This window comes from Mesoplodon mirus (assembly GCF_964341445.2).
Source record: "Mesoplodon mirus genome assembly, chromosome: 5".
Lineage (NCBI taxonomy): Eukaryota > Metazoa > Chordata > Mammalia > Artiodactyla > Ziphiidae > Mesoplodon > Mesoplodon mirus.
Window position 1 is genome coordinate 41,933,477 of NC_138980.1, and position 26,487 is coordinate 41,959,963.

Genomic DNA, 26,487 nt, shown 5'->3' on the forward strand with positions numbered 1-26,487 from the left:
TCTGAGCTCCAAGAGGAAAAAAGTGATTTACCTGGGACTTGAACCAACACCAGTCCAGCTCCAGAGCTTAAGTGTTTAACCTCAATGGTCTGCCTCCCTTGGGGGGCGGTGCTGGTGTCCAGAGCTGGGTACCCAGGTCCCTGATGCCCCCTCTCTGTCCTCAGGAGTGCCACTGGAGAGGCTTGGCACAACATCATGCTTTCCTGCCTCAGCGGTAAACCCTGTGATAAGAACTCTGGCATCCTGACTCATGAGTGCGGCAATGAATTTGCCTATTTTTACTTCGTTTCCTTCATCTTCCTCTGCTCATTTCTGGTGAGTCTGTGGACATGTGTGGGTGGGCTCCCTAGACCTGGCTCCCTCTCAGGGGTGTGGATGCTATAGAATGTGGCTGTGTTGCACACTTTCTCCCTCCAAGCCTTCTCTGGGCCAGCCCAGGATTAGGTTAACCAGGGTTCCTCACCCTCGGCACTGTTGACATCGGGATCTGCATCATTCTCTGATGGAGGTTGTTCTGTGCATGCTAGGATGTTTGACAGCATCCCTGGCCTTGATCCACTAGATGCCAGTAGCACATGCACCACAACTCCCAGTTGTGACAACCAAAAATGTCTCCAGCCATTATCAAGTGTCCTCTGGGGGAGGGAGCAGAATCTCCCCCATTTGAGACCCACTGGGTATGCTGAGGGAAAAACTAATAGAGCTCAGAGCTGGCCCCAGGACCCATCTAGTTGAGCTGTGGGAGACTCCCATCTGCCCTCTGAAAGGTGGGTGCCTTCCTCTGTACGATCAGGAGGCAGGAAAAAGTCAGCCACATAAACATTCTCTGGGAGCTGTGGGGCTTTGCAAAAAACTGAATGGGTTTTCACTAGTAAAAGACAAGTTTGCCAAGAGGAGGACTCTCCTAGGACCAGAGAATATAAAGCACTGCAAGACTGAAACCAGGAGGAATGAAAATATATATCAGGAACCTCCATCCTGATCTCTCTTTCTCTCTCACTCTCTCTGGGGCCTCATCTCGGCAAATCTTTTTTGTTCTCCACTCTTCCTGGAGCAGTTTGAGCACAGTCAGAAGAACTGAAACTATCTAGGTATTTCAAGCAGAGGGGATTTAATATAGGGACTGGCTACACAGGCTTGAAAGAGCAAACAGAGAACGCTGAAGTCACCAGGGATTAACAACTGCAGGAAGGCCAGGGATGGGGTATTAAAAGGAAAAGAAGGGGGCTTCCCTGGTGGCGCAGTGGTTGAGAGTCTGCCTGCCGATGCAGGGGACGGGTTCATGCCCCGGTCCGGGAAGATCCCACATGCCGCGGAGCAACTGGGCCCGTGAGCCATGGCCGCTGAGCCTGCGCATCTGGAGCGTGTGCTCCGCAACGGGAGAGGCCACAACAGTGAGAGGCCCGCATACTGCAAAAAAAAAAAAAAAAAAAAAAAAAATGGAAAAGAAGGTGTTACCAACCAACCCAGCTGCCCCTGGCACCCCTGAGGGGTGCTGGCACCCTAGCTGTCTGCTGCCCCTGGACAACTGAAGACAGTTTCCTGTGGTTGCTGTCACAAAGAACCACCAACTTGGTGGCTTAAAACAACAAAAATTTATCCTCTCACAGTTCTGGAGCCTAGAAGTCTGACCACAGTGTTGGCAGGGTCATGATCCCTCCAGAGCCTCTAGGATAGGATCCTTCCTGGCCTCTTCCAGCTTCTGGTGGCCACAGGTGGTGTTCCTTGGTTTGTGGCAACATCACTCCAGTCACTGCCTCTGTCATCACATGGTCTTCTCCGTGTGTGTCTGTGTCCAGATTCCCCTCTTATGGGGACAGCAGTCATATTGAATTTAGCCGACAATCCAGTATGATCTCATCTTAACTTGGTGACGTGCACAAAGACCCTTTTTTCAAATAAGGTCACATTCACAGGGACAGGGGGCCAGGATTTGAGCATGTCTTTTTGGGGCACACGTTCAACCCACAACACAGACCCACGTGGGAAGCAGAAGGAAGCTCCTCTCCTCCTTCTCTCTCCTCCCCGGGCTGGCCCCCTAACCGTGGCTCCTACTGGCAGGATGTAAGCTGCCCAGGGAGTGTGGAAGATGTTATTTTCAGAACTCAACCCAAGGACCAGCGTCTGTCAGCAAAAGCCCAACACATCCACCCTCTTCAGACCAGCAGTTGGTCTCACACTGAGAGACTTGCAGCCTAAGTCTCACAGCAACACACCCTCTAAGTCCAATGTCAACAGCCATTGACCTAGACGGTCCCTTGCCCAGTTCCAAATTCCCAGAAGAGAGTCTGAATGGGCCATCCTAGCTCCTGGTCAAATGACCACCCTTGTCTTAGTAGCTTCGGGTGCATATGGAGACACAGTCTTATACTACTTCCCATCTGGGAAGGGCAGGCACCCTAGAAGACATCTACAACACTTGATCATCAGCCCTTCATAGGCAGGAATTCTTGTTTAGTTCACTGCTGCATCCCCAACACCTAGGACAGTGACTGGCCCACAGCAGGTGCTCAATCAATATCATGAAATGATGAATTAAAAATAGAGTCACGGGACTTCCCTCGTGGTCCAGTGGGTAAGACTCCATGCTCCCAGTGCAGGGGGCCCGGGGTTCAATCCTTGGTCAGGGAACTAGATCCCGTATGCCTCAACTAAGACCCAGAGCAGCCAAAATAAATAAATAATTTTAAAAAAATAATAATAAAAAAAATAAAAATAAAAATAGAGTCACTAGGGCTTCCCTGGTGGCACAGCAGTTGAGAGTCCGCCTGCCGATGCAGGGGACACAGGTTCGTGTCCCAGTCTGGGAAGATCCCACATGCCAGGGAGCGGCTGGGCCCATGAGCCATGGCCACTGAGCCTGCGCGTCCGGAGCCTGTGCTCTGCAACAGGAGAGGCCACAACAGTGAGAGGCCCGCGTACTGCTAAAAAAAAAAGAAAAAGAAAGAGTCACTAGCAGACATAGAGAACGGACTTGAGGACACGGCGGGGAGGGGAAGCTGGGGCGAAGTGAGAGTGGCATGGACATATCTACACTACCAAATGTAAAATAGATCGCTAGTGGGAAGCAGCTGCATAGCCAGGGAGATCAGTTTGGTGCTTTGTGACCACCTAGAAGGGTGGGATAGGGAGGGTGGGAGGGAAGCTCAAGAGAGAGGGGATATGGGGATATATGTATACATATGGCTGATTCACTTTGTTGTACAACAGAAACTAGCACAGCACTGTGAAGCAATTATACTCCAATAACGATGTATATAAAAAAAATAGAGTCACGAAAGTTAGGGACTCCTAGAATTACAGGTCATTTATTAAGCACCTACTATGCTTACATCTACACATTTGCTTAATACCTACTATGTGCCAGGCCTTATACTATGCACTGGGGATATAAGGAGAGAACATATTTCTCTCAGTTTGCAGGGGTGTTGGGCAGACAAGTCAGGAGATAGTAGCAATACAATCTGATATGTGCTTTGATCGAGGAGACTCAGACTGAAGGAAGGAAGATTTCAAAGAGTGGCCCTCAGGGACTGTGGGCAGGGCTTAGACCATGTATTGATCAAATAGGTTGCAAGTAACAGAAATTCAACCAAAACTGACAAGTGAAATATGCAGTTCAATAACTTATATAACTGAAAAGTCCAAATGAGGCTGGATCCAGGCAATAGCAGACCCTGTCCTCTTTGCTGTTCTCCTTCACACTGGCTTTATTCTCAAACTTTCTCCCTATAAAGGGAAGATGACTGCCAGAGTGCCAGCAAAAATCCCAAGGAAGGCTCTCATTGGCCACCTTGAGTAATGTGCCCCTCCCTAACCAATCACAAGGTCATGTGACCACCACCTGTGAAGCCAGCCACACCCAACAACAGCATCTAAGTATAAGGGCAGGGGTTTCCCCAGATGCTATTATCCAAAGGGAGAAAAATGATGTCCACTGAGGGAGCAACATTTACTAAGGCCTGGAGGCAAGACTGATGCAAGCACCCCATGTGCTAAAGGCTAGAAGAGCACATAACAAGGTGCTACAAGATGTAGACAAATGCAGGAAAATTCATCCATCGAAGAAATATTTGCTGAGTGCTTACTTTATGCTGGGGATGGAAACATGACAGAGTTCTGGCCCATGGAGTATTCACTTTGGTCTTGTTGGGGGTCAGGTGTGGGAGGATTTGGGGTCATGGTGGTCCCCTTGGTGTTGGCCTCTATTTAACATAGCCTCTCTACCTCTCTCTCTGATTGTCTCTGTCCATCACTGTTGGTCTTTATCTCTTTGTATCTTTCTCTGTCTCCATCTTTATCTCTGTCTCTGTCTCTTTCTCCCCCATCTCCATTCCTCCTTCTCTCTGTCTCTGGGCTCCTTCTGTGGGCATGTGTCTTTCCTCTATCTCCCCCATCTCTTTCTCTGACTATCTTTTCCCATTTTTATCTCCCTCCCTCTCTCCCTCTGGGCCTCTATGTATATGTGTTTGGATGTGTCTCCCTCTCCCCCACCACGTCTTGGCCCCTGGGGTCCCCACAGATGCTGAACCTTTTTGTTGCTGTCATCATGGACAACTTTGAGTACCTCACCCGAGATTCCTCCATCCTGGGTCCCCACCACCTGGATGAGTACGTGCGTGTCTGGGCCGAGTACGACCCCGCAGCGTGGTAAGCAGTCACCCCAAATCCTCCAGCCACATCACCCACCTTTCTCTGGCACTGGAGCACAGTCTAGGTCAGGATCCAGACCTTGGGGTGTTGGCTCCCTGGAGAGCTAGCAGGGATTTCAGGAGGATCAGTCTAGAAAAAAGAGATGAGAATCAGCACCCTCACGCATCCTGGATTAAATGATTTGGGTACCACTGCTGCCCAAACCCCAGGTTTTCTGGGAGACGAAGGAGGGGATCCACCATGAGTTCACCTCCTATGAGTCTCTTCTGCCCCCGCCACTGTGAGGCTTCCAGATGGTGAGGACAAGTTATCCAGGCCCCAGGAAGGAAGCCAGAGGCCTCTCAGCCTCATTTCTCCTGGCAGTATGGGGAGAAGGGCTGGTTTAGTACCCTTGGCAGACAGAATTGGCTGCAAGATCAGAGTGGCGGAACCCAGCTCCCATTGGGATCCCAGGACCCTGGAGCAGGTGGTCACACAAGGCCAGGGGAGAGGACACAGAACCTTAGTGGTCCTTGCATCTTCATGGTCACGAAGGGAGTGAGCTCTCCCATCTCCGTAGGCACAAGAGTACCCCCTCCTGGTTGACAGGTGATGGTTTCCAAGGGTGGTCTCCACCCTGCTCAAGTGTATTGAGTGCCTGCTCAACACCAAGCCCTTGCAGGATGCTCAGAGGTGCCATCCTGATGCTCAGAGCCCCCCAACCACAAACTGAGGATTCTAGTTCAGGCTGAGCTTGGGGCCTGAGAAAGCATTAAATGGGGGCCCTCAGCAGCCTGAACACTAGAGGGGAGCCTCATGAAGAAGGTGGGGTGGAGTCGATCCTTGCCATTCTTTCAGCCCCGGACAACCCTCCATGAGACCAAGAGGCTGGGGTGAGCTGCGGGGCTGGGGCTTGACTTTCAGCTGGTTCCTAACTCTTCCTCTTTTGATTTTAGGTCACAGCAGTTGGATGCTGTCCCCCTGTCCTCTATTCCACGAGCCCCCCCAGCCCCCAGTGTAGCCCATGCAGATTGTGGAAGAGGGAGACACAGAGAGCCCTGGGGGAGGTTCCCCCAGCCCAGAGCTCCCAACCCACTCCAAATGAAACCCTCTGCCCCAGGGTCTGTGAGTGTCTGGGAACATCTCAGGGACCTTCACTCATCCCACATCTCCCCTACTCTAAGCCAGGGGGTCCCCAGCCCCTGGCATCATGACCTCACTGTGTGCACGGGGAGCCAGTGTGAACGCAGCTTAACCCCGTGCCTCCACTAATCCCCTCTCTTCTCCTTTCAGCGGTCGGATTCATTATAAGGATATGTACAGTTTATTGCGCGTAATATCTCCCCCTCTCGGCTTAGGCAAGAAATGTCCTCATAGGGTTGCTTGCAAGGTTTGATTTCCACTAAAACCTGCTAGCATCCATGGAATGAGTGTGGCTTGGGGTTCTTCAATATATATATTTCATATATATATATATATATAATCTAAAAAACAGAGCCATCTCTCTCTTTTGCACTAAACTAGAAAACTTAGCCAACAGAATGCAGTCACATAGACTTGATGAAGCATGGAACATATATCTCTCCGTTCCCTTCAGCCATTTCTGCTTGCTCTTAGCTGAAGCTGCCCATCCCGGGGTCTCAACGGCACCCCAAATCAGACACATCCGGGGGATCGTAACTTTGCATTGACCCCCCCCCACCATCTCCTCCACTCTCCCCTCTTCCACCCTTCACCTCCCAAAGCCCCCAGCCCTCCTTCCACTGCCCTGGCCCCTCTTCCCCATCTAGGCCCCCTCAGAGACCAGCCTCAGCCAAACCAGAGAACTTGACCCAATTTTTTAAATGACATTGAACCAAAGCATTGCTTCCAAGTGAGAAGCCCCCACTTCCATCCACATTCCACCAGAACCATAGCTCAGAGTCAAAAGTGAATCTGACTTTTCTCTTTTCTCTCTCTCTCTCCCTGCTCGTAAGCAGTGAAATAATCTTTTTTTAATTACCTCTTCCATTTTTTTCCTCCTCTTTTCCATTTATTTGAAATACCTATTTTACCGTTCTCTGCATCTTTCTCTCTCTATTTTTTCGGCTCGTGTGATTTTTTTGTTTTGGTTGTTTTTTGGTTGTTATTTTTTTCCTTCCTTTTCTTCCCCTCCCTTCACCCACCCTTCCTTTGGTTCTCCGTTCCCACCCCCGTTTTTTGTTTTCGGTGCTGCCAGGGGCCGCATGCCTTACCCGGACATGTATCAGATGCTGAGACACATGTCTCCGCCCCTGGGTCTGGGGAAGAAGTGTCCGGCCAGAGTGGCTTACAAGGTAGTCTAACCCTTGCCGACCACCAATGTCCAGGCACTGGGGATTTTTCAGTGCTGACCAGGAACAACCAGCCGAGTCTCTTTTTCCAGCGTTACTGTTCTTTTTTTTCTTTTTCTTTTTTCCTTTTTTTCCCCTTTCCTCTTTGAGTAAATGGATCATGACCATCCCTTGATTCTAAGCAGTATATTGTGTCCGTCCTTTCTGATCAGTGTGTCTTGGTGTTTTGAGACTCTATTATGGCCGACACGCCGGGGGGAGGGTGAGGGGAGCCCCCAGGTCCCCTCGCACCTGGTCCTCCAAGAACCAAATTGGACACAAACACCCTTTGGGAGGTGGGGGTCGCCAATGAGCCCAGAGCGGCCCCCATGCCCAGACCTGGGCAGGTGCCTTGCAGGGAGGGGCTTGGACCCCATCTTTTGTATCTTGAACCCCCAGGTCTCACGGTCCCCCACACACACCTGAAGCTGATCTCTGACCTAGGGCCTTGGGGGATCCAAGACTTCCCAGGGAGCACCCAGAGCCTCTCCTCCCCTGCCTCCCCCCTGGAGTTGCTTCCCCAGTCTTCCTGTCCCTAAGCCACCCACCTCCCTCCAAGACACCCCAACATGCCTCTCCATTGTTCCAGAGTGGGCAGGCGGGCCGCAGCTGGACCCCTGGACCGTGGCACCCTGACGCAGGCCGTGCACGCTGCCTTGGCGGGGGCCTGGGGCGGGCAGGCACCATGGCCGACCGGGGGGGTGGTGCATGCTGGCTGAAGGAGCCGCCAGGCGGCTGGGCCGGGCCACCCCTCTAGACCCCGTCCCGGAATCTCCCTTGGCACCCAAGGACAGATGCTCTGTTCCCCCTAACTCATCCACTAGAAGTTCAGAGATGACCTTTACAGTCAGCCCCTCCTCCCCCAAAAAAATGGTTCCATCATTCCATTCACCCATCCACCTTGGCCCACTCTGTCTACGAGAGTCCTCCCTCCCCTCTGTCCATCCCATTTCTTCCTGCCTCGTGTAACCACCTCCCCACAACCTCATTCCTCCTCCTCTTCCCTCCATGAACTCCTCCTTCCCAGGCGAGACCAGGAGATGGCCCCACCAGCCTTACCATGTACCTGTCGCTTCTCTGATTTTCTTTTGTCCTTCTCTTGGTCTCTCCTTGGCTGAGTGTGGGTGTGTGTGTGAGCGTGTGCAAGAGAGAGGGAGAGAGTGCCCTTCCCTTCCCGGTCTCTGTGCAGGGCCACCACGGGTCCATAAGGCACCTTTGTGCAAATTTGAAATGAACATCCTTTGCACAGAACACTTTGTCTGTGGGAAAACAATTGGAATCCACCAATGTGGGGAGAGCAAGACACTTTTCCACTATCAGCTGAGAAGTTGTCATTTAAATACACAAATCCATGATTTCTAAGATGGGGAGCCCTTTGTGCAGTGCACAGCCTGCCCAGCTGTGCACAGTGGCCCAGTGTGTATGTGTTTCTCTGTCTACCATCTCCCTCCCCACCCTGCCTCAACCCATCTCTTGTGTTCAGCTCTGAGTTGGCCATCCCTTTCGCCATCTCCAACTCTGTGTTTCCTGCTGACCTGTGTCTGAATCCTCTGGTGAACATCAATCTCCATCTCCATGCCACCTCAGCCTGGGCTGGTGCACACTAGCCCAGCATCCTCTCCCACGCCACCAAGCATGGGGGACAGAGCCCCTGCCTGGGATACAGGGAATCTTTTCTTCCCTGGGCCATGGGAACACCTCCCTCACCCCTTCCCCCTGCCATTGCACAGAGAGCCAATATCCGGAAATGCCCCTGAGATACACTTTCCACGGAGCTATGAATGAGTCTCGAGATTCCGTCTGCATGCGCCCCTGTCCGCTGTTCTGTGTGTCATGGCCTCGCTGCATGTGCTGCGCGAGGGGCCCGCCCCATCAGCAGGGGGAGTCACCTGCCTGCCGCTTCTCGGAGGAATGGTGTGGTCTGTGCCCATCTGGTCTGGTCTGGGCCGAGCCAGGGGTTGGGGGTGGAGAGCCAGCGGCCCCCCCAGCGGCTGTGGCAATGGACCCCTCTGCCTGGCTGCTGCATGTCTGCTGCGATCTGGCTTGTGCTCTTCTTCTTTGGGGTCAGAATGGAACGGAGCTGTCCAGAAGAACTCTGGGGCAGGGCAAGGATGTGGGCCAACCCTGGAAATGCCAGCCCTAGGGTCCAGCAGGCGGGCGAGGAACGGGCAGGGGCTCCGCAGCATAGGAGAGCCCCCAGTGCCCTCCCTGAGGGAGCCACCGAGGGCAATCAGGAAATGGAACACCGGGACAGGTAACCTGAGGGTGGGGGGCACCCTAGCCGCTGCCTTCAGAGTTCTTCCTGGGGCTCCCTGGGTAGGGTGGGTCTGGCTCATGGGATCGGGGAGGGGTGCCTGGGAATGACTGCCCTTGCCTTTGGTTTTCCGTAGAGGCTCCTGCGGATGGATCTGCCTGTTGCCGATGACAACACCGTCCACTTCAATTCTACCCTCATGGCTCTGATCCGCACAGCCCTGGATATCAAGATCGCCAAGGGTAAGGGCAGGAACAGGAGCAGAGAGGTGGGGCAGGGTGGATGGAGCCAGGGCCTCGGAGGGCTCACCCATTCACCTGCTCAGCAAATACTGAGAGCTTCCCTCCTGTGTGCCGGCCACTGCTCTAAGCCTGGAGGATGCAGGTTACACTTCCAGCGGGGGGAGGCCTCCCCAATGAGGTTGTGAAGGAGTCACGTGGATACCTGGGGGGAAAACGCCCCAGACAGAGGGACCAACGGGTGCAGAGCCCCTCCCCCCACCTGGGGCTGTGCTGAACTGACTTGCACTCTGCTCATGGGGGCACCAAGCAGCCTCGAGAGCAGGGGAGGCACCTACTCCCTCTAACCACAGTGGGGAGAAGGTAGGGAGAAGTGAAGAGAAGTTAGGAGGAGGCCTGATATAACTCATGTGAACACAGGATGGCGGTTCGGAAGGAGGGGATATGGAATATTCAGATTCTGGATATTTCCTGGGAGTCAAGAGGACCAGATGCTGATGCATGGAATGTGGGGTGTGAGGGAAAGAGGCAACAAGGCCACCCCCAGGGGTTGGGGCCCCGGTGCGTGAAGGATGGAGCTGCCGTGCCCTCAGACAGAAGAAATGGCAGGGGCAGGTTTGGGGTAAAGGGAGGGCAGGAGGTTGGTGTTGGAGGTGATACATGAAGATGGTGGCTAGGCAGGGGGCTCTCCAACTTACACTTCTGGTGGAGGCCCCCCGAGAAGGTTCTGAAGGAAGTGAGGAGATGAGTTTTCCTGGCTGGGTTGAAGATGTAGTCAGGAGGCGTCAGATGCTGGCAGATTTTAAGCCAGGAGACTGGACGAGCTCTCCAAGGGGATGAGTGGATCGACAGACCCCAGAAGACTGAGCTTGGGGCCACCCCAGCATTAAAGGTGGCCAGGGAGGTGGGTGGAGACCAAGGCAACTCAGGCTCCTAAAAGGCGTCTCCAGTGTGCCAGGTGCTGCCCAGCAGCCAAGGAAGATGAGGACCAAGAGTGACTGGCGGACCTTGTGCCAGGTCACCACTGGTCACTTTGACCAGGGCAGCTCTGGTGGAGGGGTCATGGCCCTCCTGCCTGGAGTGGGTTTCTGAGGCCCGGCAGTGGACTGGATGTGACCTGGCAGCTGATGGGACAGCAGGGCAGAGTGAGCAGCACACGGCTCACCAGCGAGAAGGAAGCTGGGAGCACAGCTGATGGAGGGCTGTGTCCATCGTCCAGCAGAGCGTTGGGAATCGGGGGCTGAAGAGAGAGGCCAGGACTCCACCCAGCTGAAGCCCCGGGGAGGTTTTGAGGAAGGAAGACTGCACTTTAGGGACACATGTTCTTTCCAGGGCCCTGGGGAGAAGAGGGGGAGTGGGGACATTCAGGGAAGGAGACCAGCAGCTTCCAGTGGGACAGTGCCCAGTGAAGGGGCGGGGCACATTGAGGACAGACATTATTAGAGCCAGGAAACATGCAGATGAAGGTAGAGAGAGCAAGAGCTGCCCCCAAATGGAGTGAGAAAGAATCAGGAGTGAGGCCGAGACTCAGGGGACAGCATAAGTGCCACTTGTCTGGCACACAGTGTAAGTTTCTTTCTCGTGCAACAAGTCAGAGGCAAGTGGTCCAGACTTGCCAAGCATCTCGGTGCACATGACCAGTGGGGGCCCAGGTTCTGTCTGTGTTGTGGCACTGCCTGCTCCAGACTGTTTGCTCATCAGCATGGTTGAAGCTGGTGGAGGTTCCAACCCAGGGAGGTGAGGAAGCAGAAGTGTGGGCAGCAGCTTTCTTGTAATCACGTGGGAAAGTGGACTCACCTTGCCCACCTACCTTCCCTGTCCTCAACTGTAAACCTTGGCAGAAGACTTCACCCTCTCTGAGCCTCAGTGCGTGTATTAGCTAGCTATGCCATGTAACAAATGACCACAAATTTAACAGATTAAAACACACCTATTTATTAGCTCACAGTTATGTAGGTCAGAAGTCCAGGTGGACTCAACTGGGCTCTCCGTTCAGGATCTCACAAGGCCAAAATCAAGGTGGCGAGGCCACCTTCTCTAGAGCTTCTGTAGAAGCTCCGAGGAAAAGTTTACTCCAAAGCTCATTTAGATGTTAGCAGAATTCAGTTCCTTGTGGCTGTAAGACTGAGGTCCCTGTTTCATTTCTGGCTTTTAACCAGAGGTTGCACTTAGCTCCCAGGGATGCATCTAATTCTTTATGTGCTTCAAATCGCTCTAACTTCTGCTGCCAAGAAAATGGTCTGCTTTTAGAGGGATCACCTGATTAGGTCAGACCCACCCAGATCAGCTTACAGTCAGCTGACTTGGGATTTTAATTACATTTGCAGAGTCCTTTCATAGCAGTCCCTAGACTAACATTTGACTTAATTTTTTTTTTTTGGCTGCGTTGGGTTTTCGTTGCTGCCTGTGGGCTTTCTCTAGTTGTGGCGAGTGAGGGCTACTCTTCATTGCAGTGTGTGGGCTTCTCATTGTGGCGGCTTCTCCTGTTGCACAGCATGGGCTCTAGGCACACGGGCTTCAGTAGTTGCAGCACGCGGGCTCAGTAGTTGCAGCACGCAGGCTTCAGTAGTTGCAGCATGTGGGCTCAGTAGTTTCGGCACGCAGGTTCTAGGGCATGCAAGCTTCAGTAGTCGCAGCACGCAGGCTCAGTAGTTGTGGCTTAGTTGCTCCATGGCATGTGGGATCTTCCTGGACCAGGGATTGAACCAGTGTCCCCTGCATTGGCAGGCGGATTCTTAACCACTGCACCACCAGGGAAGTCCCAAGCATTTGACTGAATAACCAGAATTGTGCTGGGAAAGAAAGAGCAACTTTAGATTTCTGCCTGCCACAGTTCTGTAAAATGGGTCTAACAGTGCACCTACTCTTGGTACATAATGCCTTTGTATCCCAGCTGCTGTTTCCCTCTGGGGACCTGTGTTCAGGGGTCTGAAGATAACCCAAGACTTGGGCTCAGTGATTTGCTAGAAGGACTCAGAACTGTTTTACTAACAGTTATGGCTTATTACAGCAAAAGGATACAGATTAAAATCTGCAAAGGAAACAGGCACATGAAGCAGGGTCCGGGAGAGACCAAGAGGAAGCTTCCACTCCCTTCCAGTGGAGTCACATGCACACTGCTTACTTCTCCCAGCAATGATGTGTGACAACATGTATGCAGTATTGCCAACCACCCAAGCCCACCTGAACTTTGGTGTCTAGCGTGTTTATTGGGAGTTGGTCGTGTAAGCCTGGCTGACCTTAGTTGCTCAGCCTCCAGCCCCTCTATAGGTCACACTGACACCACATGGCTCAAAACCCCCACCATAAATCACATTGCTAGGATAAACTATCCGGCCTGGCCCAAGTCCCCCAGGTAAACAAAAACACTCTTATCAGGCAGGACACTCTAAGGACTTAGACATTATCTTCCAGGAGCTGGTCAAGAACCAGTCATTCCTTTGGAATATGCAGGGCTTAGACAACCCAGGCCTGCTGAGTTGTGTCTTACGGCACAGAACCCCTCCTGTGGGACTTCCCTGGTGGCGCAGTGGTTAAGAATCCACCTGCCAATGCAGGGGACACGGGTTCGAGCCCTGGTCTGGGAAGATCCCACATGCTGTGGAGCAACTAAGCCCGTGAGCCACAGCTACTGAGCCTGTGCTCTAGAGCCCGTGCTCTGCAACAAGAGAAGCCACTGCAAGGAGAAGCCCGCGCACCACAACGAAGAATAGCCCCCGCTCACCACAACTAGAGAAAGCCTGCGGGCAGCAACAAAGACCCAACACAGCCAAAAATAAAATAAACATATATATTAAAAAAAAGAACCCCTTCTGTGGGACTTTAGCAAGTCCAGCCTTTAGGACACTCACCAGGTTCCCCAGGTGAGGATTTCAAGGACTCCGGGGATGTGCCTGCCACTTGGCTGTCATTGTCACTCATACCCCAGACCCTACTCAGCTCCCAGAGGGTCATGCCCCCAGCATCTCTGAGCCAGGGACCGCTCCCTGTCCTGTCCCCTCCCAGAGTTCCATGGGGCACAGCTCTGGAGTCAAGGAAGTTCAACCGAGAGCTTGGGGACAACAGTTCTAACAGTGATGACAATCACAGCTATTTCAACAGAATCACTTCTCAGGCCAGCTGAGAGTACAACACACTTTTTTTCAGCACTGAATTTGCTTCTAAACACACTGAGTTCCTTTCCAGCAGGCAGGGGGTAACATGGGGGAGTGGATTAACCTCAGAGATTCTTCAGATTCTTCAAAAATTGTGAGGCCCATCTTAGCTGGGAGAGAAAGAAGGCAGGTCTCTCTGCTTATCTCTCTGTGTCCCTTCTGTGTCTGTCCTTCCTCTTCTCTGTCTGTCTCTCCTTCCCACTCACCCCTCTGTTCTCTCCTCCCAGAAGACTCTCATTCTTGTCTGGGGAGAAATCCTCTGTCTTCATGTTTCTTTTTCTTCTAGACCTGTGTCTGGATCCCTGAAACCTCCCCCAAGGGGCTTGGGCTGTGTCCCTTCATCCCCCACTGCCCTCCTGTTCCCCACCCCAACCAGAAGGTGATGAGGGCAGAGCCAGCCACCTGCCTGAATGAATGTAAACCCAGTTAATACATCAAAATCCAAAATCCCCAGCCTCATTGACATATATACACTGCTATATTAAAAATTGAGGGCTTCCCTGGTGGCGCAGTGGTTGAGAGTCCGCCTGCCGACGCAGGGGACACAGGTTCGTGCCCCGGTCCGGGAGGATCCCACGTGCCGCGGAGCGGCTGGGCCCGTGAGCCATGGCTGCGGAGCCTGTGCGTCCGGAGCCTGTGCTCCGCAACGGGAGAGGCCACAACAGTGAGAGGTCCAGGTACCGCAAAAAAAAACAAAAAAAATTTGATAACCAACAATATAGCACAGGGAACTCCGCTAAACATTCTGTAATAACCTAAATGGGAAAAGAACTGGAAAAAGAATAGATACATGTATACATATAACTGAATCACTTTGCTGTACATCTGAAACTAACACAACATTGTTAATCAGCTACTCCAGGGAATTCTCTGTTGGTCCAGTGGTTAAGACTTGGCGCTCTCACTGCCAGGGCCCCGGGGTTTGATCCCTGGTTGGGGAACTAAGATCCCACAAGCCACTCGGCGCAGACAAAAAAAAAAATACCACAATATAAAATAAAAGTTTTTTAAAAAATCCCCAGCCTCAAGCTAACATTCTGGCTTCTGCTGAGACCCTGCAGGGAGAGCTTTATAAACACTGTGCCGCCTGCGTGCTAACAGCTGTGGACAGCAGTGGAGGGTTGTGTGGAGAAGAGACGAGGCCTCAGCCAGCCAGTAGCAGAATCTCCACAGCTGTCCAGCGTTCCCTGAGTCCGGGCCAGCCTGGACTCTCCTTCAGAACTCCACGTGGCTGACCAGCCAAAAGGCCACTGTCTCGTCCTTTAATACCCTCAAAGACCAGGCTCTGTCTGGAGGTGGGTTCTGCAATGGCCTGGAAGGTTCTGGGGTGGCCTGGTGGGAGCTGAAAGGCTTTTTTTTTTCTTTTCTTTTTGCTGTATGCGGGCCTCTCACTGCTGTGGCCTCTCCCGTTGCGGAGCACAGGCTCCGGACGCGCAGGCCCAGCGGCCATGGCTCACGGGCCCAGCCGCTCCGCGGCATATGGGATCCTCCCAGACCGGGGCACGAACCCGTATCCCCTGCATCGGCAGGCGGACTCTCAACCACTGCGCCACCAGGGAGGCCCAGCTGAAAGGCTTTGACCTGCCTGCATTATCAGCTCATTGAATGAGAACATCCACTGGGCACCTGCTGTGTGCCTGGCCCTGTCCTTGGCACGTGGGATGTGGCAGTGAACGACAGACGAACCTCTGGCCCTTGTGGGGCTGTGGGGAAAGAGGCAACAAATAAACAGGCAACGATAAATAAGTAGATCTGTAACGTGTTCAAAAGCGAGAAATGTTATGGAAAAAGCAGGGTCAGAGGTTGTGGATCCAGGTCAGGGGTTAAACCCTAAGTCAGGGGTTCTCAGCCAGGCGTTAATTCTACCCCCAGAGGACATTGGCAATGTCCAGAGACAGTTTGGGTTGTCGCAACTGGGAGAGGGCTGGTGCTCACGGTATCTGGTGTGTAGGGGCCAGGGATGCTGCTTGAATGTCTCAGAGTGCACAGAACAGACCCTGCAACAGAGAACGTTCACCAGAGGTGTGCAGAGGGATGTGGGAGAGGGGAGGACCCTTCGGGCGATAAACTCTGGGACACAACTGGTTTGTGGGGGACTGATGCCTGAATACCAGGGAGCCCTCTGTCCCTGGGACCCCCGCTGTTAACAATTCTGTACCTGGAGGAGGAGTAAACCTGAGATGCGGCCTTGAGCAGATCTCCTGACCCCAGGGGAGGGCCACCTTGAAATCCCCTAAGGATTTTCCCTTTATTTAAATGTGAACGACAATCCTGAATGCAAGATTTCCCAGTGAATTAAAGCAGAAAGAGTCTAAGGTGGTTCTCAACTGGAGGCAGTTTTATCCACCAGGGGACACCTGGGAATGTCTGGGGACAGGCTTTGTTGTCAGGGCTGGGGTGAGTGAGTGCTACTCAACATCCTGCAATGCACAGGACGACCCCACAACCAAGAATGACGGAGCCTCAAGTGTCGACAGTGCTGACAGGGTGAGAAACCTTGACCTTACCTAATTCACATGCCAAGAGCAGGTATCTTAATCAGCTCTGGCCACCATAACAAACTATCAGAGACTGAGTGCATAAACAACAGAAATGTATTTCCTCACAGTTCTGGAGACTGGATGTCCAAGATTCAGGTGCCAGCAGGTTTGGTTTCTCCTGAGGCCTCTCTCCTCAGCTTGCAGATGGCCGCCTTCTTGCTGTGTCCTCACATGGCCTTCCCTTTGTGCATGTGCATCCCTGGTGTCTATCTCTCTCTTCTTATAAGGACACCAGTCCTATTGAATTAGGGACCACCCTCATGACCTCATGTAACTTTAGTTACTTCCTTAAAGACCCCATCTCCAAATGCCGTTACACTGGGGGTTAGGGCTTCAACATGAATTTGGGGGGGGGCACAATTCAGTCCCTAACAATAGGTATCTTCCTTTTCTCCACTAGAAACAGGAAATATATAAGCTGTCAGGAGAAAGTGGCTTTTCACAAGAATGTCATGTTCTCTTCTTTCCCTTCCCATGTCTCTGAGAAGGAGCCACAGAGACCCCAGGCACCTCACTTAGCTACAGTGGACAAGAGACTTAGCTATTAATTCCAACTGCTTCCCTAGAGGGAAAAAAAAAAAAAACCTGTCATAGGTTGGTGTCAAGTATGTTGAGAACCCAGCTACACAGATGATTTTCCCAAGGATCTCCCACAGCCTCCCAACCTGTGTCCAGGCCCGCCAATCATCCCTACACCCATGCAGGTCGGCTCCAGTGACCACAGTCCCTTGTATCATTAGACCCTGCAACCACCAGCAGCGAAAAGAGAGACAAGACCGTGGACTGTGCCCCCTAGTGGTGATGTGGTGAACAACAGCATGAGATGATAAAGAGCAGAGAAATAAAGCAGGAAAAAGGCATCGAAGGAGGGTCAGCTGTTTTAGGTTGGGAGGCAGCTAGAAGACTTTTTTTTTTTTGCGATACGCGGGCCTCTCACTGTTGTGGCCTCTCCCGTTGCGGAGCACAGGCTCCGGACGCGCAGGCCCAGCGGCCATGGCTCACGGGCCCAGACACTCCGCGGCATGTGGGATCTTCCCGGACCAGGGCATGAACCTGTGTCCCCTGCATCGGCAGGCGGACCCTCAACCACTGCGCCACCAGGGAAGCCCTAGAAGACCTCTTTGATAAAGGGTTTGGGCAGGGACCTGAAGGAGTTGAGGGAGGGAACCACATAGATATTTGTAGAAAGAACCATCCTGGCAGAGGAAACAACCCATGCAAAGACCCTGAGTGAGGCAGGACGGTGCTTGGCGTGTTTGCTGAGCAACGAGGAGGTTGGTGTGGCTGGAGCAGAGTGAGCAAGGTGGAAAGTAGAGGAGATGAGAGCGGATTGTGCAGGGCCTTGTGGACTCGGGGGATCACCCTGGGTGAGGTGAGAGCCTTGAAGGGCTCTGAGCAGAGGAGGCAGGTGACTGATGCAAGTGTTCCTGGGCGCCCTCTGGTGGCTGTGGAAGGACGAGGCGGACCCGGGCAGAGGCAACTGCACTCAGGTGTTCACGGGCGCCCTCTGGTGGCTGTGGGAGGAGCAAGGCGACCTGGCAGAAGCGATTACACTGGTCCAGGCAGTTCAGCTCCCCTGGTCCAGGCAGTTCAGCTCCCCACCGCCTCCATATCCTCACTCTGGAACAGGATCTGAGCTTGACTTGCAAAAAGGCCCTTCTGAAGGATTTTTCTCAAAATAAAGGCATCCATCTCCAGAGTCACACGGGGGAAGATGAGTGAAAGCTCCATGGAGTGCCTGGCAGATGTCTGTGCTTTGACCCACATCTGCTGAGAAGGAGAAGCTGGCTCCAGAGGGAGCTCCGGGCTGGGCCTGGGAAATGGAGGAGTGGGAGAAGGAGGGACAAAGAGGGCAGATGCTGGGCGACAAGAGGTGGACAGGGAATGGAGGCAAAGGGGGATGTTGAGGCTGTCTGGGCGGTCCAGCTACTCAGCCACAGGCCCCCGTGGATGGTTGTTAAACACTGCAATAGTTCTCTACTGGCTGGCAGCCGGCTCCTGCCCTTCTCCTAGATCTCCTCCCGTAATCCAGCAACCACAGGGTTAATATTTGGTCCAGCAGAGAGCCTTCAGGCCCTTGCTCTAGTTCTGTCCTCAGTGTCCCTCTCCTACCAGCTGGTAAATGTTTAGAATAGCCCCTGTTTGGGGCTGTGAAACAGGAGTAGAAGCAGGGGCCAAGCTGGTGTATCAGTTAGGATGGATGAGAATGTGCTACTGTAACAAACAGCTCCAAGGTCCTGAACCAACAAAGATTCGCTTCCCACTTCCATTATGTGGGAACTTGTGGGGTCAGCAGGGGCTTCTGTTCATCAGTCACTTAGGGACCAGGGCTGAGGGGGCAACCACTGTCCCCAACATTACCAGCCGCTGTGACAGAGGGAATGAGAACTCAGGAGGGTCCTGCACTGGCCATTTAATGCCCAAAGTGGGACCTCACCCTGCTCACACCTCATTGGCAAGAACTCGTCCCATGGCCCTGGTCAACCCCAGGGGCCAGGAAGGGCCACACTCCCGTGCACTCAGGCAGGAGGGACCAGGAATTGCTGCCAAAGAACCTTAATGACCACCATGGCTGGAGTGAGGGACCAGGGCTTGGCTCTGTCCAAGGTCAACATTCACAGGAGGGGATACTCGATTGAGGGAGAACGTCCTCTATCAGGACTGCTCCCTGAGGCTTACCCCAGGCTCCCTACAGCAGACACCATCCTAATGCTGTACATTAACTACTTTGATCTTCAAACAACTCAGTGAGGCAGGTAGTATTGCCGTCATCCCCATTTTGAAGATGGGGAAACTGAGGCACAGCACAGTAGACTAACACCTAGGTCACGCAGCTGGTAAGTGGGAACCAGGCTGGCCCCTCAGGAGGCTGGACTGTCCCCCACATGGTCTTTCGAAGGCCCTGGCCCTGCTGAGGACTAGACTCCTCTGGGTCAGGCCCATAGGGCACTGGTGACCCACTGGGAACCAGGACCCCAGAGCCTGGGTCAACAGGAGCCGCTGGCTTTGCGGCTGCCCCAGAGGCCGGCTGATGCCTCTCTGTGCCCACCCACAGGCGGAGCCGACAAACAACAGATGGACGCTGAGCTGCGGAAGGAGATGATGGCCATCTGGCCCAACCTGTCCCAGAAGACGCTGGACCTGCTGGTCACCCCCCACAAGTGTAAGAGCCAGGCCCGGCCTGGCCTCGGGCTCTGTCCCACCAGGATGGAGGGGGAGGGAAAGAGTAGGTCCAGGGACGGCAGGGCTGGTGCACACAGGGGCCCCCACCCACAGTGAGCTCACCCTGTGCCCCCAGCCACGGACCTGACGGTGGGGAAGATCTATGCAGCCATGATGATCATGGAGTACTACCGGCAGAGCAAGGCCAAGAAGCTGCAGGCTATGCGCGAGGAGCAGGTATGGCCCCAGCCCTGATGGCCCTGCCCTGCTACGTCCATCGCTCTGGGGACATCCAGGCTGGGAGACAGTGGCTTCCTTGTCACCATGAGGACCCACCAGAACAGTGGGATGAGGCCGGGCTCCAAGGCAGGTCACTGACAAGTAGGACAGTGCCAGGGAGACGTAGCCTGGATTAACCCATCTTCTCCATCAACACTTATTGGGCACCTACTGTGTGCCGGGCATGGTTCTCAGCTCCGGGGGTGCATCTGTGAGCAAAGCAGACCAGAATCCCTGTGGAGCAGACTTTCTAGTTGGGGGGATGCCAACAATGACAGATGATTAAATTACATAGCATTGCAGAAAATGCTAAGTGCCATGGGAAAATTCGGGGGCAGGGGAGGGAATGTGATTTGAAAGGGGTAGTCAGGGGAGGCCTCGCTGAGGAAGTGACATCTGAGGAAAGACTTGAAGGAAGAGGAGAGGGAGCCAAGCAGATACCTAGGGGGAGAGTGTTGCAGGCAGAGGGCACAGCCAGTGCAAAGGCCCTGAGGCAGGACCATGAGTTTGAGTTCAGAGAACAGCAAGGAAGTCGATATGGTGGAACAGAGTGTGCAAGAGGCAGTGGGAGGAGACAAGGGTGGGGAGGTGACAGGACAGATTATGCAGGGCCTAGTGGGCCTTTGACTTTTGCTCAGAGTGATGTGGGAGCCATGGGGGCTTCTCAGTAGAGGAGGGAAGTGACTGCATGCAGGTGTTCACAGGTGCCCTCTAGTGGCCATGGGGGGGTAAGGGCTGGAGCTGGGAGACCTGAGAGGGGGCAACTGCGCTGGTCCAGGCCGGAACTGATGAGGCCAGACCAGGATGTGGGCTGTGGAGTGGTAAGAAGTGATCCAGTTATGGATGGATTTGGAAGGAAGAGTCTTGAGGACTAGCTGATGGATCAGACTTGAGTGTGTGTGTGCGCTTTGGGGTGGGGGGGCATGTCAAGAATGACTCCTGGGATTTCACCCCAGGGGTGGGCTAAGCATACCCTCCATAGCCTTGCCACTGCAGCCTTGACCAGAGCCTGAGCCTGGGGCACCCTCCTCCACCTGTCCCCTGTCCCCGCCTACCCTGTGCACACACACTGCTCTCTGCTTCCCCAGAACCGGACACCTCTCATGTTCCAGCGCATGGAGCCCCCATCTCCAACGCAGGAGGGGGGGCCTGGCCAGAATGCCCTCCCCTCCACCCAGCTGGACCCAGGAGGAGGCCTGTGAGTGTACCTCTGGCCACGAGGCAGGGGAACGGGGCTGCCGGTCAGGTGTGAAAGCCCCCGGAGTGCCCACCACCACCCTGGTCTCTGTGCCCCACACAGGATGGCTCACGAAAGCGGCATGAAGGAAAGCCCATCCTGGGTGACCCAGCGGGCCCAGGAGATGTTCCAGAAGACGGGCACGTGGAGCCCGGAGCGAGGACCCCCCACGGACATGCCCAATAGCCAGCCCAACTCTCAGGTGCCTCCATACCCCCCCACGCCCCCATGGCTCCCAGGCCCGGGCAGGACAAGTAGGAGGGGTCTGGGCCCCCCACCTGCAGCTCCGCACACACCGGGCCACCCCCGGGGTCCACGTGTCAGGCCCTGGGGCTCACCCGGCCTCGCCATCTGCCCCGCAGTCTGTGGAGATGCGAGAGATGGGCAGAGACGGCTACTCGGACAGTGAGCACTACCTCCCCATGGAGGGCCAGGCCCGGGCCACCTCCATGCCCCGCCTCCCCGCCGAGAACCAGGTGAGGGCTTTCACCCACCACGCTGGGGGGCTGCACTTGGCCTCTGGAGGCTCTGCTTCCCCATGGAGCCCAGGGACCCAGGGCTGGGCGGGCCTCCTGCACCCTCAGCAGCAGTGTGCAGGTCCCACTGCCCCTACAGGCCACACCTGGAGCCCCTAGAGGCCCTGGTCCTCTTAGCTTCTCCTTGACGGAGGGCTGAGAGGGGGCGAGGTTCCCCTGGGTCAGGGTACCGTGGCCACCGCCAAGTAGTTTGTCTCTGCCCCGTTTGGGGGTGCTCGAGGCAGCAGGATGTGGAGGTTGCAGAGGGGGTGTGGGAGGTGTGTCTGGCCCAGGTGAGAGCTGCAATCAAGAATATACGCTCATGCACACACATACACACGTGCACACGCGCTCGCACATACATGGATGTGTGTGCTCATATACATGCACGCTCTGGGGAACTTGGCAGGTCCTAGGACCTGGTAGCGGAGTCTGGGGTGGGCCTGGGGACAGCTGGGGTTCGTCTCTGTCTGGTCTCTGTGGGGGCCGCTGGGGAGGGGCAGGTGTGTGTGCCTGATGTGTGCCTGTGTGTGGCTGCTTTACCCAACTGCAGGGCTCGGGTGGGCGGGTGGTTGGAGCGGGGTGGGGGTCCCACTGCCCCAGGCCCACGGGGACAGAGGGGCCAGAGCCAGAAGCATGGCTGGCTGCCCACCCAGCCTGAGAGGCGGGGCGGCATGTCTGACAGTGGCGGGCTGCCCGTGTGCTGTGCCGTGACATCTGCACGGGGTGGGAGGCTGTGCTGTGCCTGGCTGGGCCAGGGTCACCCAGGGGCCTGGCCTCTGGCTGCTGGGAACTTGGGCGGGAGGCACTCAGCCTGCATGTGGCTACCCAGCCCCTTCCTGATGGGCCCCCAACCCCTGCCCACCCACCAGGACCGAGCTGCTGGGCCCCAGGAGACGGGTGGGACAAGCCAGCCGACGGCCACCCCTCCCCAAAGCTTTGAGTGTCAGCGGAGCCAAGGCTGGGGCACATTGCATGAGGCAAAGCTCAGGGCCAGGGGCCTGCAGCCACGCCGTCCCATCTGTCGGTCTCGTGCCTTTGCCATCTGTCTGTGGTGTCTCCTGTCTGTCTCCTCTGTGCTCATGGGAGGACTGCCGGCTGGGCCTGGGGTCGCCCACACACCACCAGGGACTTTAACCTCTCACTCCCTCCCCCTTCTCCTCCCCCTCAGGTTCCTCTCCCCGACCCTGGCATCTCTTCCATCTACCACCTCTCCACTCTCCCTCTCAGCTTTTATATTTATTTCCTTCTTTCTGTTTTTTCTGTGTGCACCATCCCGTGGGGCTGTGACAGAGGAGAAGGGGCCGGCCACGTGGGAATAACCTCAGTGTATGTACCGCGCCCGCCCGCCGCCCAGCTGGGCTCCGGCCCCCTCTTCCCGCCCACCCCCCCTCGTGGGAGTCCTGTCATCTCTCCCTGTCCTCGGACCCCACCCTTTCTTTGCAGACTGCACCCCCTCCCCCTTCCCCCCTGTGGAGCCCCATCCTCATGTGTTGTGTTCTCTGTGTGCCTCACGTGTGGCCTGGAGGAGTGACCCTGCCCCGCCCCCCTCCTCCCTCCCCCTCCACCACCCCCTTCTCTTCAGAGCCCGCAAGCCAGGGGGTCCATCATTCCAAGGAGTCTGACCTGCAGCCCTGCCTGGCCCACTCTTTCTCAGGGGCTCTTTCCCCCAACACCACCCCTGAACCTCTGGTCCCGCAGCCCTGTGCTCCTTAAAACTCCTTTCTCGGGCAGTACCGCTGCCCCCTTAGCTGGGCCGGGCCCTGGGCAACGTCTGCCCCGTCTTCCTCCTCTCCTCTCCCAGCCACAGAGAACCCAGCTGGACCCAGTGGGTGCAGCACATGCAGGCCCCCAGGCTGCAGGCCAAGGATGAGGAGAACAGGTCCCTCGCGGCCTCAGATGCCAGGGCAGCCCCTCAAGGGCTCCTTACAGAAGCCAGACTCAGGTGGTCAGAGAAGTCCAGGCCCAGTTGGCCAAGGAGGACAGTGAGCTGGGTGCCTGGCCCTGGGCGTGTAGGCCTGACAGCGAGGGGAGGCAGAGGCTCCTCACCCAGGGCCCCGGGGCTCCCAGCTTTGCACTTGGAATGGGGGAAGCTCTGCCCTTCGGTTGGCCTGCCTGTCCCAGCAGGAGGTGGATAGAATGGGGCCTCCTGGCCAGAACCCAGGATGAGCCTGGGGGCGGTGACAGAGGAGTCCTGGAGCTCTGGTTGATCAGGACCTGAGGCCCATGGCCACGCACACCCCCGACCCCGCCCCTGGACGGTCACACCGCAGTCACTGATGGCCGATGGGGCAGGACAGACCGGGACTGCTTGGTGCCAGCCGCTGACCCCGGTCTGCCGGCCTGTCCCCCCCAGACCATCTCAGACACCAGCCCCATGAAGCGCTCAGCCTCCGTGCTGGGCCCCAAGGCCCGGCGCCTGGACGACTACTCCCTGGAGAGGGTGCCACCTGAAGAGAACGAGCGGCAGCACCAGCGGCGCAGAGACCGCAGCCACCGCGCCTCCGAGCGCTCCTTGGGCCGCTACACAGACGTGGACACAGGTGGGTCGCCCTGCAGGGCCCAGGGGCCGGAGGCTGTATAAGGGGACAGAGGAGGGGAGAAAGGACAGAAGGCAGAGTGGGGTAGACACTGAAGGAGAAAAGACAGAAAGGCCTGGACCAGACCAAACGGACCAAGCTGTGACAGCTGCTGCTCAGAACCTGGGGACCGACCCCCCTCCCAACACCCACCAGGCCATCCTCGGTCCAGGGTGGTCCAGGGGAAGGTGCCCCTCTCTAGGGCCCACAGACCCCCTTGATAGCCTCCCATGTGCACAGACCGTGCCACCCCTCCCTCACAGCCATCTGTCTATCTGTCTGACCCTGTCTGGCCCAGGCTTGGGGACAGACCTGAGCATGACCACCCAGTCTGGGGACCTGCCATCAAAGGAACGAGACCAGGAGCGGGGCCGGCCCAAGGACCGGAAGCATCGGCAGCACCATCACCACCACCACCACCACCACCCGCCCCCAGACAAGGAGCGCTACGCCCAGGAGCGGCCTGACCACGGCCGGACCCGGGCCCGGGATCAGCGCTGGTCCCGCTCACCCAGTGAGGGCCGAGAGCACATGGCACACCGGCAGGTGGGTGTGGCAGGAGGTACCCCTGAGCCGAGCCCCTGGGGCCCGGGAGAGGAGGGGGCCTACACCCCACAGCCACTCCGGGCAGGGTCCCCACTGCTGCTGTGACCTCTGACCCTGTCCACTATGGAGTGGGCTCCCCAAGCCAGGGGGTTGGGCTCGGGCAGGGGTGAACACTGCCCCCTGCCACTCTGGCTCCCCACTCTGCACCCCCAGCCTCCCTGCCCGCCTGCCACCCGCTCCCTGCCCGCAGCTGCTTCCTCTTTGGTTGTGGATCACGTTTTGAGTTTCTGGCCAGCGTAGTCTTTACAACTCATGGCCACGCTGGCTGCCCCGCTGCCTTTTGCTTTCCTTTAACCCGGCTTCTGTTTCTTTTTGTTGTTGTTGTTTCGATTATGATTTCTGTCCTCTGGACGCCTGTGAGTAATTTTTTAAACTTCTGCTATTTTAACCCCCAAACTTACAAAACTCCATTTCTCATTTCTCTTTTCACTTTGTTGTGTTGGTTTTCGACTTCCCCCTCCCTCCTTGTCTCTCCCACTCCCCCACCTCCTCGTCCTCCTCCGCCTCTTCCTGCCCTCATCCTCCCTGTGGCTGTTGCTTTTCTCCTTTTTTTTCCATTCGAATGTCCTGTGTCCCCCTCTCCTCCCGGTCCCTCTCCTGTCCTTTGGTTTTCCTTCGGTCCTCACCCTCCCGTCCTCTGTGTCTCCTCCCATCTCCTGGTTGATTTTGGTGTATCTTTTTTTTTGATTTCCTTTGTTTCAATTTTCGTGTAGGGCAGTAGTTCCGTAAGTGGAAGCCCAGCCCCCTCAACATCTGGTACCAGCACTCCGCGGCGGGGACGCCGCCAGCTCCCCCAGACCCCCTCCACCCCCCGGCCACACGTGTCCTATTCCCCCGTGATCCGTAAGGCCGGCGGCTCGGGTCCCCCGCAGCAGCAGCAGCAGCAGCAGCAGCCGGCGGTGCGGCCAGGCCGGGCGGCCCCCAGCGGCCCGCGGAGGTACCCGGGCCCCGTGGCCGAGCCCCTGGCCGGGGAGCGGCCGCCCACGGGGGGCCACGGCAGCAGCCGCTCGCCCACGATGGAGCGGCGGGTCCCGGGAATGGCCAGGAGCGAGTCCCCCAGGGCGTGTCGCCACGGCGGGGCGCGGTGGCCGGCGTCCGGCGCGCACGCGGCCGAGGGGCCCCCGGTCCCCCGGCACCACGGTTACTACCGGGGCTCCGACTACGACGAGCCCGACGGCCTGGGCAGCGGCAGCGGCGGCGGCGGCGGCGGGGAGGAGCCCCGGGCCGCCGCCTACGACGCGCCGCCCCCCGCGCGCCACGCGTGCTCGCCCAGGACTCCCCGGGCCGCTGGCCCGGCCTGCGCCTCGCCTTCCAGGCACGGCCGGCGACTCCCCAACGGCTACTACCCGGCCCACGGACTGGCCAGGCCCCGCGGGCCGGGCTCCCGGAAAGGCCTGCACGAAACCTACAGCGAGACCGACGACGACGACTGGTGCTAAGCCCGGGCGAGGTGGCACCCGCGCCCGCCCGGCCCCCCCCACGCACCCCACGCACACGCCCCCCCGGGGAGGAGCCGCACCGGCCGCGGGGCCACCTCGCTGCCACCTGCCCAGCACACGGGGGGAGGCCCGGGAGGGCCCAGGAGAGGACCAGCTGGACGGCCCCGGCCTCTGGAGGGAGTCCACAGGGCCGGGACACACCAGGGTGTCCCGCAAAGACCCTCAGCCGGACAAGCCGCTCCTGGGCAGCTACTGCGCCCCCCACCCAGCCCCGACCCCCCCCAAGACGGGGTCCCTGGGGGCAGACAAACCACACAGCCAAGGGATTCTAATTAACTCAGCCATTTTTGGAGAACCTTGGGGAAAATGGAAATTTAAAAAAAAAAAAAAAAAACATTTTTAAAAGAAAAACGGGGAGAAAAAAATTGCTTCTATTGATGAGTTTTATCATCTCAACTGAATCTTTCCTTTCCCTGGTGAACGCGAGCTGGTGGCCCGTG

At 56.2% G+C, this 26,487-nt stretch overlaps 1 protein-coding gene across 5 annotated transcripts in view; it reads left to right on the forward strand.

The window, feature by feature from the left end:
* Nucleotides 1–25,987, forward strand: part of CACNA1A (calcium voltage-gated channel subunit alpha1 A) — a gene marked incomplete at both ends in the record, with an annotated part of 240,998 nt that extends 215,011 nt beyond the window's left edge. For 2 of the 5 annotated variants that reach the window (XM_082621831.1, XM_082621832.1), the window contains 13 exons: nt 165–315; nt 4,523–4,650; nt 5,926–6,022; nt 9,374–9,479; nt 19,226–19,333; nt 19,469–19,569; nt 20,700–20,809; nt 20,912–21,050; nt 21,211–21,324; nt 22,657–22,692; nt 23,720–23,906; nt 24,241–24,488; nt 25,262–25,987. In XM_082621831.1, the coding sequence (XP_082477957.1) occupies nt 165–315; nt 4,523–4,650; nt 5,926–6,022; nt 9,374–9,479; nt 19,226–19,333; nt 19,469–19,569; nt 20,700–20,809; nt 20,912–21,050; nt 21,211–21,324; nt 22,657–22,692; nt 23,720–23,906; nt 24,241–24,488; nt 25,262–25,987 (2,251 nt within the window). Of the gene's footprint in view, nt 1–164; nt 316–4,522; nt 4,651–5,925; nt 6,023–6,850; nt 6,948–9,373; nt 9,480–19,225; nt 19,334–19,468; nt 19,570–20,699; nt 20,810–20,911; nt 21,051–21,210; nt 21,325–22,656; nt 22,693–23,719; nt 23,907–24,240; nt 24,489–25,261 lie in introns of all 5 variants that reach the window. The other 3 variants (XM_082621833.1, XM_082621835.1, XM_082621834.1) reach the window with 2 other exon arrangements.
* Between the last annotated feature and the right edge of the window lie 500 nt (nt 25,988–26,487).